Source organism: Lepisma saccharinum, chromosome 8 (genome assembly GCF_977018435.1).
Source record: "Lepisma saccharinum chromosome 8, izLepSacc3.1, whole genome shotgun sequence".
In the NCBI taxonomy this organism is placed as follows: domain Eukaryota; kingdom Metazoa; phylum Arthropoda; class Insecta; order Zygentoma; family Lepismatidae; genus Lepisma; species Lepisma saccharinum.
The window spans coordinates 74,133,923-74,150,583 of NC_139236.1; the positions used below are offsets into that span (position 1 = coordinate 74,133,923).

Sequence of the window (16,661 nt, forward strand, 5' to 3'; positions counted from 1 at the left end):
TAATTCCACGTCCGTGTCCACTGGTGTCTCGTAAACAAGTAATTTGTCATATCCTAAGACGAGAAATAGAGTAGGTTCAGCTCGGGTGGCCTCGCAGGCCAGGGAACTGGAACCAGGAAAGGTAACATCACGATAACTGCTGACATCCATACTGAAGTGAGGCGCTGCTTAGTATATCGGTATGCTGGCTTCTCCGATCCTGGCTTCTCTATCTCCAAGTGTTCAATGGTGCATCACCTATTTCCTGTTCAGTTTTGCACGTTTTTACTAAATCACAATATATATATATATAATGTATGCTTACACATGTCCCGCACTTTGGCGATGTGGTCATGCTTTGCGCTCCATCTACGGGACGCGCGAAAGTTCGAGTCTCTTGGGGGAATCGTAACAACTTTTCCTCCAGAGATTTCGGCCTGTGTATGGAACGGATGGCCACCCACCATCGTGAGGAAATTGAGGAGCTTCAAATTAGTAGCGTAACCCTGTCGTGGACACCTACAAGAAAGACATGGGGTTCGTAGTGCTGATCACACGTCCTCGGTAGGTGAAAGTGAGGCAGACAGTCATTAGGTAGTTCCTGACACTGACGGGGTGTTGCGCCACTGGTTATGTTTACATCTAGTAACAGTGCTATTTCGTGTTAGCTCGTTACGTTTACAAATAGGTGTACAGATTAAAATTCTTTGAAAGGTTTACCAAGCTGAAATGCTAGAAACATTTATGTCCCATTATTCTAGTATTTAATGTTTTTCAGTAGATGAAATAAGGACTAAAAGTGGTAAACGATGTAAGTGCCAAAAGCGAAAGTGTTGGGAAATCGCATCGTTCCGCACATCAGCCCGTAAGAACGTTCACACTAGTGACCTCTTTACACACCCTTTGATCTACTTAGAGGGCTACCAGCCACATTTCAAGTTTACCACATTATCAAGCATGGCACATTTCACAGTTTAACGTGGGAACGGTGTTTGAATTATTGTGGCACTTACAGCGTTTACCAATTTTAGTCATCAAATGTACTTGTATCTCTAATTGCTTCTGAATAATGAATCAACTTGGATTTGAGATGCTTTTGATAGTAAAATAATCTCTGTTTTGGTATCAAATTTGAGAACGAAACCGAAATCGAGACGTGAATGAAATTGATTGAGAACGAGTCTTGTTCACTAGAAACGGAAGGAGTGGGACACAGATTTAGCTTCCTCGGACACTACACACCGAGAAGGAACTGCTCAACTTCATAAGGAGCAACAGCATGGAAGAACCTTCTCTTAAAAGTGACACAGAAACACTCGTCTCTTCCGCATTGAGCCCCTTTTAAAAGTCTAGGCGGCCCGGAATTCGATTAGAGATGACGCCGCCCCACCCCAACCCATTATGACGACCAAATAATCTCATCAGGACCCCAGATCGGTGGGAAAATGGCCCTCGACGAGAGAGCGCCGGTTCTTTCCTTTGTCTTCCGCCGCTTTGTGCAAAATGCAATTTCGGGCTACATAATGCAAATTCCGTTCTTTTCCGCGACAGATCATGTGTGGCTGTAGGCTATTTCGCCAAGAAGAGAGCTCTGTGCCTGTGGGACATCGGACGACACATCAAAAATGGGACGAACGTATGACGGGCATAATTCCACACTCTGTCTATGACCTGGATGTCACCATACCTTGATGTTGCTGGTCTACAGCCAATGACGGCAATTGGGTTCCGAAACTGGAGAGCCAAAGTGGCAGAACGGCGGGGGTGGGGGGGGGGGGGAGGACAGTTTAGTTTTCCTCGGTAGAAAAGGTTTAGCATAGCGCGGGCACAAAAGTGGCAAAAAGTGGGGGCAACTGCCCTTCAACTTTCTAAAAGTCGTGTAATTACTTGTTCAAAGGGTTGCACTGCATTTCATGCAGGCATTCCCACCGCTTCTATTTTAGTTCCAAGTGGTTCTATTTGAGACACTTGAAAAAGCAGAATTCACAATTCACACACTTCCGTCTTTATCCTGCTCGTAAATACTAAAAATTCGCTCCATATACTTATTCCTTCATCCTGGTTAAAGGTTTCTGCACTCCAGGCACTTAATCATCTATCCTGGTTAAAAGTTAACTCATACAGGTATCGTACCATAAGGTTTCCCAACAAGAATCCTATAAACTCTTCTTTCCTATCCCATTCGTGCAACATGACCTGCCAACCTACGTATTCTTGATTTAATAATATCCGGACACCAATACAAATTATCCAGTTCTAAATTATGTAACCTTCTCCACCCACTTGTCTCCTCATCCCTTTTTGGTCGAAATATTTTTCTGAGGATTTTTTCAAATACTCTTAATTTGCTTTTTTAATGTAATGTAATGGACCAAGTTTGACATCCATATAATACTACAGGCAAAATTACTGTTTTGTATATTTTAACTTTTAGTTTCTTAGATATTATACGAGAAGATAAGTTCATGCAGAGAAACGTAAAACACACATCAAAGTTATCACACTTCAGGCATTTATTCATCTATTATGGTTAAATGTTTCCACACTTCAGGCATTTATTCATCTATTATGGTTAAAAGTTGCCACACTTCAGGCACTTATTCATCTATTATGGTTAAAGTTTCCCCACTTCAGGCACTTATTCATCTATTATGTTAAAAGTTGCCACACTTCAGGCACTTATTCATCTATTATGGTTAAAAGTTGCTACACTCGAGGCACGTATTCATCTATTATGGTAAAAAGTTGCCACACTTCAGGCACTTATTCATTTATTATGGTTAAAAGTTACCACACTTCAGGCACTTATTCATCTATTATGGTTAAAAGTTTCCACACTTCAGGCACTTATTCATCTATTATGGCTAAAAGTTTCCACACTTCAGGCACTTATTCATCTGTTATGGTTAAAAGTTTCCACACTTCAGGCACTTATTCATCTGTTATGGTTAAAAGTTTTCACACTTCAGGCACTTATTCATTTATTATGGTAAAAGTAGTCACATTCCAGACACTTACTCATCTTTCCTGGTTAAAGTAACCACACTCCCGCGGTAGCTCAGTCGTTATGGCGTCTGACTACCATGCGAGAGACCCTGGCTCGATCCTCAGCGAGAGAGAATCGGTATTTTTTTCCCACCTGTTCAAGCGGCTCCGGTGCCCACTCAGCGTCGCATAAAGTGAGTACCTGGAGGAAACTCTGAGGGAGTAAAGGCGGCCAGAGGCGTGATGCTAATCACTTCACCTCCAACTTCGGCCGTGATCAAGAAAGTGTGGGGCCCTAACTCCACACCCCCTTACGCCTTCATGGCATGGTGCAAAGCACAGGGGAGCACTTTACTTTGATTTTTTTACTTTACACTCTAATCACTTACTTATCTATTCTGGTTAAAATAAACACACTTTGGGTACTTATTCTACGTATTATGGTTAAAAGTTACCACACCTCAGGCACTTATTCATCTATCCCAGTTAATTAACAGAGATTGTCGGTTGGTCGACTTGCAAACACGCCACCGACTCCGGCTCGTCTTAGCCTTGGTATAGTTGTTTATTATTCATCCTCATCGTCGCGAGGAGTAAACTTGCGAAGTGCAAAGAAGGTAAAGGCGATGTTCCTCTGTGCGCATTGCAATATGCAATAAATGCTTATGGATGATATGTGGAAGTAGGGGTCCACACATTGACAATCGCGGTCAATTATGGAGGTGATACTGATCAGCACCATGCTCCGATCGCCTTTACCTCCATGGGAACTGAGTGAGCCCCAGAGCTGCCTCATGCAAGGACATTGCTGGAAAAATTCCCACCTGAATTCATCCAGCCCGGAGAAAGGTAGAAAATTGACATAGAACATCCCGAAACACAAACCACAAGAAATATTTTGGTTTCATTGGCTCTTGCATCATTGCCTGCATCTGAAACTCATTTGTAGTAGCAACAGCCACCAGCGTATTCTGGTGCTGTAGCTTATCTCTCACCTGATTGCCAGGCGCCGATATCGGACTGCGATAAACGATCATCAGGTGATGCAAAACACCCTGCGACAGAAACACCGCCGTTAGTATGTTACACGCTATCGGAGGCATAAATTCCCCAAACGAAATCCGTGATGTTTATTGCCGACCTGTCAGTGTTGCCAATTGCGAAAGCGTTTTTTTCCTCTAATTTCCTTGTTTCTGTTGCTTTGATTCCACAACTGACAGGTTTACCTGTGCTTTAGCCGCTGTCACTTCATGCGAGTGCTGAGATGGTACCATTAACACAGAGCGTCGTCTTTCACCAAATTGTTCATATTCTTCCATTGCGCACTGGCAGAACGCGCAAATAAGTGACGTCAGTTAGACCAACCCGAAAGACCGGCCCCGAAGGCTACGTCATTCATCGACTCTGACGTCATGAAGTAAGTTGCAAGCAATATCTCTGTTGCAAAAGCTATTATACGCTATGATAATATTCTTCGAAATTTATAAATGAGATACATTCACTATTTGAATGAGGCAGTACAGTTCCTGTAAATTTCAGAGTAATAATAATAATTATAATTGCAAATTCAACATAATTATATCCAGACCAATTACACGTAAATTGGTTTGTAGTTTCCTTCTGGTTATAGGCAACTAATATGTATCTGGAAATGTACGTGGAAAATCTGTAGACAGTGGAGGCCTAGAATGAATGTTACTATTTAATGAATAACGATTACCCTTGCACACTCAGTTATTGCAATAACATGTTATTTCATGTTACCTATTTGCCTTGTACAAGGGGAAACATACAACTTCGGTGTTAGTGGATTTAAAGTTTTATTACCCAACGACTATAAAGTAAATGGACAAAGATATAGACTGTTCTCTGAAATTTAAAATATCGTTTGATCATGTTTAAAGCGTGAAATATGCTATCTCTAATATAGATTACATCAGTACTGTACAAAATGCTCTAGTATAATTTGTGAGAGATTATTATTGTAACGTTCAAGAAGTTCTATTCACATCTACGTCGGATTGTATATGCAATTGAGTAGATAGTTTTCCAATTTCACTTTGCTTTTGTACGTACATAGCTAGAACAATCATATACTACAACTCGCAAATACTCAGATACATTAAATAGATTAGGTTAAATTTAGGTTGGGTTGGGATAGATTAACTGTTAGATTTATTACGTTTTAATCGTCACCATTCTGTTATCTTCATAATGACAGTTCATAATGGGATCTGTTTTTTCTTCCCATATTTTTTTCTTTGAAACTTACCCTCTCCTTTTCTTTCTTTATTCCACTTCTTTTTCTCCATTTTATATATTTTACTTTTTTCTCTCCGTCTACCGTGTACGCCTTTCTTTCTGTTGTTTTTCGTCTGTTTCTCTCCTCATCTTTCCTTCTTCTGTTTCTAATTTTCTTTGTAGCTACTTTATCTTCTCTTTTTCTTTCCTCCGTTTGCCTCTTTTTCATTTGTCTTTATCTTGTTCTGTCTTCTTTCTTCTGTTTTCTCTCTTCCTCTGTATTCTACCTCCCATATTTCGATTCTGTTTTCATTCTTCTTGTGTTTTTATCTTTCTCTCAAACTAACTTAGCTTCTTCCTTTCGTAGTTTGCTCATCCTCTCTCTTTTATGCTCTGTTTCTCTATCATCTTTCTCTATTTTTATTTTTCCATCTTCTTCCTTTCCTTCATTCTTCCTCTCTTTCTCGTTCTTGCTCCATCATTCTTCCGTCTTTTTCTCTCTCTTTCTTCTCACGTTATCCCTATTGTCTTTCTCCTTCATTTCTCTCTTTTGCTCTTTTATCCCACCCAATGTAATGTGTTTGATCCTGAAAATTCCTCACGTAAGGTCTGTGGGTGGGCACCATGATAGTTAAGACAAGTTCATGATAGACAATTACATCTACCTATATATTATTTTTCTTTGTTTAGTCCCTCTTATTTCCCATTTCAAGGTTAAGGCTGTGGATCATTTTGTACCATTTTTGCAGAATTTATATCTGCTATCTTTCTTTTATAATTTAAGAGAGTGCATAAATAACATTAACACGTAAAAGCGAAAGAAATCTAAACGAATACAGCAATGAAATAAGTATATCTTTACATGGAAGGGGACATTTTAAAAATGGGAAATGCACATAGAAAATTATGTTACTAACAATAATGTTACGAACATTCTCTCATTTTATCCGTTCTTCCTCTTCCCCTCCCAACATTTCTTTTGATCTGTCTTTCTCTCTATATCTTTCCTCTATTTATCTATTGTTGTTTCATAGTTTCTCATTTTACCTTTCTCCTCTGTCTCTCTCTCCCTCTCTCTCTCTTTCTCTCTCTCTCTCTCTCTCCCCATTGGATTGGATGCACTGATCTCGAATTACGCAATATAAACATTACACTTCTAATGTTCTAATATAATCTTTACATTAGTTAAGATACGTATTTTCTTAGTCTTTCTGCAATCAAGTATGTTGTATTTGAGCCCCGGAATAAGCCCGGATGAGAATGAAATGGTGAACGGGTGAAGTAGACGACGAACCAATCACAATGAAGTGTCGACACATAACCAGAATTCGAACCTATCTTCTGGCTTCTCACATTACAATTTTACGGCACTAAATATATCCTAAAAAAATCGACCTTTAGTGAATAATGCAACCAGTTGCCAACACTGCTCAGCATTCTCTGCGACTATCTTATCGCTGGAGCTCGATTGATGCTGTTTAAACGGGTCTAAAAGTGCATAAAATGTCCGTAGCATCGAGACCATATATTTCGCCCGTGGACCAAGGAGTTAATGAAACTGCAGCGCGAGAGAGGCGTCTAGACTCGAATCCAGAAGAAGGTGGAGGCATAAAGCATTGCTAGATAAGCAAGCGATTGCACCTACCTAAGTTCCAAAATGACTCCCACGAAACCAGCGCCATTTCAGTTTTTCAGCAGCAGCTTCAAACGGAGATTTGTTGCCAATTTTCGGCAAGCTTACCAGTTCCGCCACGATAGAGTGTGGCGCTGGTTGTGCACCAAAGCGACATATGTTTTGTGCCGAAGCATTGCGTTATTACTGCATACAATGGGGAGCAATGTCTCTACTAACTTTTTCATGATACCGCGTAACTAGATCTCATAAGATTAATCTATTTACACACAAACATGTACAGCATGTTACTACTTACTCTAAGAATACAATTATAAATTCAAAACAAGAACGAACTTTCTTGGAAACGTAAATTTACACTACGAAATCAGCAGCCATGGTATATGGTGTCGAACGCCTTTTAAAAATCAATTTAATAAACGCATAAAATTATTATGGTTAAAAATGGACTGCAAAGAAATGACGGTCGGGTCAAGAAATGAAAAAAAATTTTAGGATAAAAGTTATGGAATCAACTACATCTGGAGTTCCTTTCACAAGTATCACATTTCCAATTTTGTTCGTACGGGGCAAGCAACATTGTACAGTACTACGATTTTTCTGATTTTTGTTGAAAACTTTACAATTCCTTTTCCTCTTTTCATTATGTTGTACCTCTATAGTACCAGATGTGGATGCACAAGAATTCCCAGAAGTGCAAGAATTCATGCAGAATATTATATATAGCAATAATCAAGTCATTATATGTAGTGACGTTTTTCTCTGAAATTTATCAGGCACTTTTTCTGAGTTGGTCGTGGCGCTCTCTGTTCTATCTTTAGATAGAATATTTCACTCGACGATTTTCCAAAACTGGACTGCATTTTTTGTAGATATATGTATGACTTATTACACGTTTGTTGTTCTTCTTATTATAGTGAAACAACTTCAGTTCAGTTGCATTAGATCTCTTAAAATTGGCGACATATTAAAAATATACATTTCTGAAATTCCTCCTCTACTCTCTACACAAGATATAAATACATTTCTCTGGCATGCAATGAACTTAACGTAATTTGGATTGGTTAATTTTACCGATGCTGATGTGATGAACTGATACCGATGCCGATATTTAACCGATTCCGATACATAAGATTATTAAACAGAAGTGGGATGTTATTTTCAGCATGACAAAAATAAATTTGCTATGCACATTTCTATTGCATATCATATGTATAGGTATACATATATATTCTCAAGAGATGCGAATGTACATTTGCATCTACAAATGGTGGTTATGTGAACCTTTAAGAACATGGATTCTCAAGAGATTTAACATTAGTACACAAGCAGTTCTTTGAAATGCAAACTGAATTTCTGTTCTTAATGTTGGCAATTTACTGCTGCCAGATTCAACTTCAGAAACACTAGTTTTGGAAGCACTTCAGGAAGTAACCTACTTCTCTTATCTCAAATCTGTTCAGGAAAACTGAACACTCAATCACTGAATACTAATGCAGCAGGTATGCACAAGTATTTTCTCAGCACTTGCTTCAGGTTTGAATACTCACTTTTGAATTTCCAATACAACAGCAGATCCTGGTTCAGCAATGTACTGTTTTTATTTCCGATTTTGAGTTAGGTTGAACCTCTGAATGAGAGTTTGCAATTCTTTTATTATAAAAACTCTACAATAATGATAAATCATATTCTAATTTTCAATACATCTTACAAAACTAGAATATAAAACTTATTAGAAGGTAAAACTCTAGTATAATCTGTACCGTTTTAAAAATCGGATTTTTGCCGATGCCGATACCAATGCCGATATGTCAATTTCTGCCGATTTTCATACATCTGTAATCGACTTCGGCACATCCCTAGTTAATTTTATATGCATTAATAGTAATAATGTTTCTTTTCGAACTGTTACGTCAGCTAAAAACCTAGGTACTAATTATGTGCGGCAAGAAGGAACTCTTACCTTTGAGGTCGACAAGCTTGTAGATGGTCTGCGACGCTGCATCAGTCTGCTTCTTGACGCCGCTTGTTACGTTGCTTTCGGTATTTCCCATCGCGGCGAAGAGATGGAAAAGAAAACACAGAGAGGGGAAATGTTAGCACTGGCTTTTCACAATCGCAGAATTATTTCAATAATTTATAATACTTGAGACGCTTCTGCTTACATCGTTTATACCAATTACCACATTTCAAAATGTTTGCCTGTAACCTAGTTTGAAATTACAACGCTGCAGGTAAGCATTCCCTCAGCGTGGTTTCAAATTACTACATTTTGTTTTTGGGTTATATTGCAGTTAGAAGTTACCGCACTTCAGACTTCTGTCCTTATTATAGTTAGAAGAGACACTTCTGCCTCTATCCTAGGTAACAGTTACCGCACTTCAGACACTTCTTTATCTATTTTCATTAGAAGTCATAACACCTCAGACACTTCATTTATCCTAGTTAGAAATTAGGCCACTAGGAATAGCTTTCACCCTGCGTATTAAGGAAACACAGTTGAGGCATTTTTGTTTTCAATATCGCACATCACACACTTGCCCCCAACGGTCCAGAACATTACACGAAGCTTCAGTCGTCAACGGTACATCGTGATTTGTCTGTAGTTTATCAAAATGGTCAAAGATTTTCCAGAATAAAGAGGAGGCGTTGGTCGTTGTGACGAACGAGGACTGTGTCTGCCATTATTCGCTTTCATTTCTTTCCGGACAGACCTCCATGAACGCGGATCACAGGAATAATACCCAAAGGAGAAATCGCTGAACACAAACAACGCGATTAAACTTTTCGTCGTCCGTATGGAAGCTTTCCCACGCAAAGAGCCACACGTGATTGTCGACTGCAGTGTAAGGCACGCACGACCTCCAGACCAGACTATCGGAAAAGCCTCGGCTTGCACGGAACTGCAGGAATAAAACTTGCTGAAAGGACGGAGGGGGGTGAGGCAATGCTGTACCAGTCGCTGCCAGGTACAGATGGCGCTCAGATCGCCAAAGCTTCAGGATCGGCGATTAGAAGGAAGGTTTCAAAGGTCTTGATCTGGACGTTTTCATGCTATTGTCGGCCGAGGAGATTGATGAGTCAAATATCCTCTTTTTCTGGTAAATTCTTCCATGAAAGACCTTTTCGTGTCTGTGTGTCGCACGTTATAATGTAAACACAGGATCATAAAGATATACTAGCTTGAATTCGCATGGAAACGTGTTCCCAATTCCAGATTTCGAAACAACACAAACGACATTTTGGACATTAGGTATGAAGTCTCATGTTCGCTTTATATTCAGATAGGCTAATCGAGACTGGGCCTACAGTTTAAAGTGGGATCTCGACTACTGTGCCTCCACTAGGAATCGACCCCGAGACTTCTTGATTACAAGGAGCCGTGACAGAGGGGTTAGCACAGCACTAAAGGTCGCGGGTTAGAATCTCGGCCTGAGCATTGTGTCTGTCCATTCATCAATTCCATCACTCATCTTTATCTTCGCGATTAGCCAAAAGATGTAGTAAAGGGATTAAAGTAAAACAAATCAATCAATGAATACCTTAGACACTATGCTTCAGGGAAGTACATTGGACATCATCAGGGTGCCCTTTCCACTAGTCCAACACAGCTTGAACCAATACAATAACTCGTGGACCACTTACAACACCATTATTTTTTAAATTATAGTTATTTTACATTTTCTCAAAGCTTAGGTCTACATTATGGTATGGATGATGACGAGGGATGATGAGATGAAACTAATAAGAAAATGATGACAAAAAAATATCACTACTAATAAATAACTTTTTGGAAAAAGGGAAATAAACACCAAAACTAAACTACAAGTGTATAAGTCAGTAGTGGAACCAATTCTACTACACGAAAGTGACAACTGGCCAGTAAGAGGAAAAGAAGTAAGACAAATAACAACAGTTGAGATGAAATGCTTCCATAGAATAGTTGGTAAAACAAGAAGAGATAGAGTACGTAATGAAAGAATCAGAGAAGAGTTAAATCAGAAGCCAATAGAAGAAAAACTGACACAAAGACACAATTAAAAGGGTTCGGACATGTGGTAGGAATGGACGAAGATAGAAAAGCAAAACAATTTAAGGAAGTTAGAACAGAGAGAAGGAGAACAAGAGGTAGACCCCGGAAGACATTCGAAAAAGGAATAGAAGAAATAGGACAAAAGAAAGGAAAAGCAATAAAAGAATTGAAGAGGATGGCAAAGGAACGGGAGAGATGGAAGTAGTGGATGGAGGGAACCCGACGCTATGAGGCAAAAGGGAAAAGAGGAAGAAGAAGAAGATAGCTGATTTTACAAAAAAACTTGTCACTATTAAAAGTAATAAATATACAAAATAGAAAGTGTGGGAAAATATTGTTACCAAGTACAAAATACAAAAACTAGAAAAAAGCTGTTCTATGTAAATTGAATTTATGTAAGTTTCTGATATTTGTTACATTTTGTTTTGAGTGTATGTACACCCAACGGCAAAATGAAGGGTATGGTAATTGTCCATCACCATTTTCCTCCTGCGTGTTTTCCACAAAGTGATAATCGTGAATTGAAATTAAAACGTCAATAAGCAAAGGAACCCATCTGCTTCGCATGAACAGAATCCCACTTTTTAAAAGAACACAGGATGTAGAAAAGAATAGAATGAAAATGGACAATTTGCCTACTGTTATCTTTGCCGTTGGCTGTACAAACATGTAAGGTTGTACGATGGAGAAAACTGAAAGTAATAGGGAGTATGAACTATGAAAAATGTTTATCAAAATTGCAAATATCTGTGGTCATGAAATACGTTCTGGTTCTTACAAAGGAAGGTTAATTCATTCATTTTGATTGCTGTGATTTATTTTACTTCGCTTTTCTGCCACTTTTGGCTAAACGCGAAGATACGGATGAGAACGGATACGATGAAATTGGTGAAGAGACACTCGCAGAGAACAAGGCCGAGATTCGAACCCGAGACCCCTTACGTCGTAGCGCCACAGAGTCAGCAAGAAGGTTGTAAAGATTACCTCTTGGTCACGTGCTTTTCCTTCCTTGCTAGAAGATATTGTTAAGATTTACTTTTGATTGGTTTATATCAGGTAATGGACAAATACGCAATGATCTTGGCCGGGACTCGAATCCAAGACTTTCGGTTTCATGTCTTACTAGAAAACTTGACAACTGCACTTGCTAGATATCTTGGGATCTTTGAGTTAACTTTTAGTGTCACGGTACAATTACGAAAGGCCTCAAAAAGAGTTCTGCAAGAATTCCAAGAGTCATTTCGGAACGGGAACTCTGCATTTGAACTAAGAAACTTCTGTTCTCTCTCAAGAAGTTTCCTCCCATCCATTCCCGTTGAGGACAGGAAAGCGGAAACAACAGACAATAGACGCTTAATGGAGTTCATTAAGAATACGCAGCATACACAAAATTCAAATGAAGTTTTTAATGAGCTTTGTTCTTCCAAACGGTGGCATGAGAGGGAAGTGTTCGTTAGAGGTGCGGAGAAGAAGCAGGAAAATGTTTTGGAATTTTCTTCTAGCTTTCCAAGTTTATTCCAGTAATCGATACAGGAACGTGACCTGTTTTCTCTTGGAGGGTTTGTTCCCCCCTTTATCTTCTTCTTCCGCAACACAGCGCCCCTTACGGGGGTTCCATTGTAGTTTCCTCAAGTTGTGGGCGTTCTTTCTTAATTATTTAATAGGTTCCTGTCTGTTTAAAGGATGGACGTCTTAGTATCTTTGGGAATGAGCTTTCGAGAAGGCTCCACCACCTTCTACAAATGGAGCTGAAGACACTAGAAGCAACAAATCCCTGGCTGAGAAACCGACGTTGCCTGTTCAATTCACGCCTTTGTTACGTCCTTGAAAAATTGGTGATATTATTACAGTTATTATTAAACATCAACATTTTCCAAGAGATTTGATTCTGATTGTTCATGGATGTTCCTTTTACAGTCAATATATACTTCTTATATGTTACGTCATAGTTCTTTAATGTGATGTCAAAATCCAATCAATTCTGATTCAAAATACATAGATCTACCTGTATTTACGATCCCGGGAGATCAGCGAAGAATGGAAACAAAAATACTTCATTTCCGTCTCTAGTCTTTAGAGATACAGTAGTTCCCAACAAAGACACGGAGGGAATAAGAGTATTAAAATCTGTTCCACCTCATATACTAAGGAGTATTATATTTACACTAGTGCCACCTGTGTCCAGGCGTTAAACTATTTCCAGTTAATGCACATCGCATTTATAATTGGCTACTCACGAACAACTGTAAAGCAGTGGCGACGATTGGATTCCAAAATTGTGATAAGATTTAGCATAGTGCGTGGGCAAAAGTGGCAAAAAATGGGGCGAGGCAACTGCCCCCCCCCCCCACACCTTCCACTAATCGCCGACACTGCTGTAACGTGATGTATCTTTTATGCATAGATATAGAAATAACACAATGTAACATTTCTTATAGTAATACAGAATTACCTTCCTTTCCTTTTTCTAATAGCCACAAGATGACGAGGTGAAATTGGTATATATTGTAGATGGCTGGGGATGCGGGTGCAGAACGTTTGCTTCCTGGTGTACTTCTCGTCCGGTTTCCTCCGTCTCCTGGAATGTTCCGACTTGCAGAGGAGAATTCCACAGGAAACGGAGGTTGCAAAGTACAGCGGAACTGGCTACTATTTAAGCGAAGGGTGCCCTGTCACCAGGTCTTATTTTGGGTTGTAATCAGTTGGTAGTAGCAGCCAGTGCCGCCGCCAGGAAGCAGAGGTAAGTGCTGGCGCTTCCCTCAGCCACCTACCCTTCTCCTCCTATTCTCATTTGATTAGCCGAGTAAACTGTATAACTCCATCTGACCTTCTCATTTCTCCCCTTAGTAAGTGCTCGATCGATATGTAAAGAAGACGATTTAAGTGGTGGAGGCTTGGCTTCCCGGTTTTTCAACCTTTATTTTTCTCTCTTTTGGCATCAACCCCCCCCCCCTCCCAATTGGCATGTCTATTTCCATTTGCCAAGCAATGAGTGTTCAATGGATAGGCTCAATGTACTCGAAGATGAACTCGATCGCACCCTCGATGAACTTCATTCATTAGCTGTTTCGTCTACCCCCATCCCCCACACCAATCGGCGAGTCATTACCAGATCTTTAAGTAGGCAAATACAGGCCACTCGAATCGATGCATTAGCTGATCCGCACTGTCCAAACCACCCCGAAGAGTCCTTAGGGCATCAAGTAAATTCGTGCGACCTTGAGGTCAACATGTCGCATACCGCATCCTTTAAAACGCCCGCATTTTCGGGAGGAAAACGAGACAGTGTCCATCAGTTCTTGTTGAAGTTCGACAACCTGGCGGAATTTAACGGGTGGAACGAAGAACGAAAGAAATGGGCTCTGGCGTTAGCGTTGCAGGGAATCGCCCTGGAATGGTTTTCTGGCATAAAGCTTTCCCCGAACTTTGCTACGTTGTCCAACAACGATCTCAAGGACAAATTAAAAGACACGTTCCCACAGAAAGGTGACCTCAGGTTAGCCGAGGACAGGATCCGTGCTAGGATTCAAAGGAAGGATGAAACGGTGATGAATTACGTAACGAGTAAATCCGCTCTGGTCAGGAAACTTGTTCCTGGCATTCGAGAGGATAAGCTCATGTATTCCATCATAAGTGGCCTCCAGGATAAATACCTGGAAGCCGCCGAGAAGGAGTTTGCAAGTTTGGAAGACCTTATTAGCTGGCTCAGACGCGTGGAGAAGCGTCGAGTCATCGCTAAAGAACGCAATCGGCAAGAAAAATTTAATACAATCTTTGGTTCTGATTCCGACACGTCGTCTTCCGATTCCTTCTCGTCTGACGAGGAGAAAATCCTTGCGAAGCCGACACGAAGGAAACACGTTCATAGGCACAAACTTGCGAGCGCAGCAGCTCCCACGGCGGAAACAGCTGCGTATCCAGTCGAGTCAGCCAGAGCAACGACCGTTCAGGGCGCCTCCTTTCCACGCACGGCCGTTCCAAATAGCACCGCTCAGGATAATCAAGACGTTAGCCTTCTTGCAACCAAACTTCACGATATGCAAATTTCACACCAAGAATTGATCAATTCTGTGACAGATAGCAACAAGCTCATAAAACAAATGCAAAATCAACCCCCCAGAAATAACTATTGGTCATCTAGAGGTGGCAAGAATAGAAAGTACGTCTCTAGTAATAATGGTAACTTCTCTGACCAAGTTCCACGCCAGAACTTTTACAGGCCAATTCAATATTTCACTAGAGGTAACAGGGGTGCAGGTAGAGGCTTTAGAGGCAGGGGAGGACGTAACTTTCAACGGCCTAATTACCAGCGATGGGATAGAAACACGCAGACGTCCCAAACACACCAGTCCCATAATAAATGCACTAGCTGTGGTCACGTCAATCAACTTTCTGAACAAGCTGTCCAAAATGATTCTTTAAACGGTTAACTTCCGTACGTAGAGGGACACCACGTATGGAAAGAGGGGTACGAATTAATGTCCCACTAATTAAGCAAAATAATTTATACCTGGTCCACGCTACACTTGGTAACTGTAAGGGGAAAACTACCAACTGTTGCGTCGACCTAGGTGCCATGACATCAATTTTCCCAGATCACCTAGTACCTGAAAAAACCAAAAAATTGCAAATAAATTGTGTTATCCGGGGTGTCACGGGAAATCAAATAGCGATAAAGGAAATTGCAATTATTAGATTTCGTCTAGGAAATAAATGGTTTCTTCATCCATTTAGAGTCGTCCACATGCCATCCATGCTGCCATTGTTAGGCAACGATTTCTGGATGACACATGACGTAAGCATAAATTCCTGTAACAATACCATGCAACTCACTCGGTTTGGGAAACCACCTAAGTTCCAGATTCCCAAAGACAAAATTGAGGTGAATACGCTACCCGAACACGTTATTCAGAAAATTGCTGCTGATAATATCCCCCAAGTTTTATTAGTAAAGAAAGTTCAAATCCCACCCCGTTCTAAAATGTTTGTTCCTGTAAACATTATTAACACTGCAGACAAAGACTGTAACATATTCGAGCCAGAACCCTCTCTCTTGAAAAGGAGCCTGCTGGTTCCTAGAGCTTTATTAAATACAGAAAATCCTGTAATTCACATAATTAATCCTACAACTCATAAGATAAAAATCACAAATAACACAGTGTTAGGTAACCTATCTACAGGGAAAATTATAATGCAATTCCCCCCAACAAGGAACGATATACAGAATGAGCAGATATCAAGTGACAATATTTCAAACCCCCCACTGACACATGTCTAAAAATGACAGAAGAGCAGTTAACAGAGAAAATAAAAATTGCACAACAAAAATTTGATCCCTCTCGTCTTAACATAAACAAAGATTTGACAGTTGAGGAAAAAGAAAAAATATTGAGTTTAATACAGGAATACAGCGATACATTTGCTTGGGATTCCAAAGATAGAGGAGATTTTGAAGATTACGAGCATGAAATTGACACGGGGACAAATCCAGCCTTTCACCGACCCCAGTTTAATATCCCAATACACTTACGTGAGCAAATTAAAAATCAGTTGTTAGAAATGGAAAGTCAGGGAATCATTCGTCAGTCACAGGGGTCTCCCTACAACTCTCCTACATTTTTAATCAAGAAACCCAATAACGAGTATAGAATTCTAACAGACCTTCGTTATTTGAACTCACAAACGCCCTACCTTAGTTTTTCACTGCCTTCCGTAGAATCTGTTCTAAACAACCTGGCTGGAAAGAAATATTTCACCCAACTAGACATGAAAAATGCATTCTATCAGGTC

At 40.1% G+C, this 16,661-nt stretch overlaps 1 protein-coding gene across 4 annotated transcripts in view; it reads right to left on the bottom strand.

Moving 5' to 3' along the window:
• nan (transient receptor potential cation channel subfamily V member nanchung) overlaps window positions 1-16,661 on the bottom strand; it is a 226,984-nt gene that overhangs the window by 136,894 nt on the left and 73,429 nt on the right. For 2 of the 4 annotated variants that reach the window (XM_083127591.1, XM_083127590.1), the window contains one exon: window positions 8,802-8,875. The exons of 1 other annotated variant lie outside the window; for it this stretch is intronic. In XM_083127591.1, the coding sequence (XP_082983717.1) occupies window positions 8,802-8,875 (74 nt within the window). Of the gene's footprint in view, window positions 1-8,801; window positions 9,096-16,661 lie in introns of those variants that run through there. One more of the 4 variants, XM_083127592.1, reaches the window with a different exon arrangement.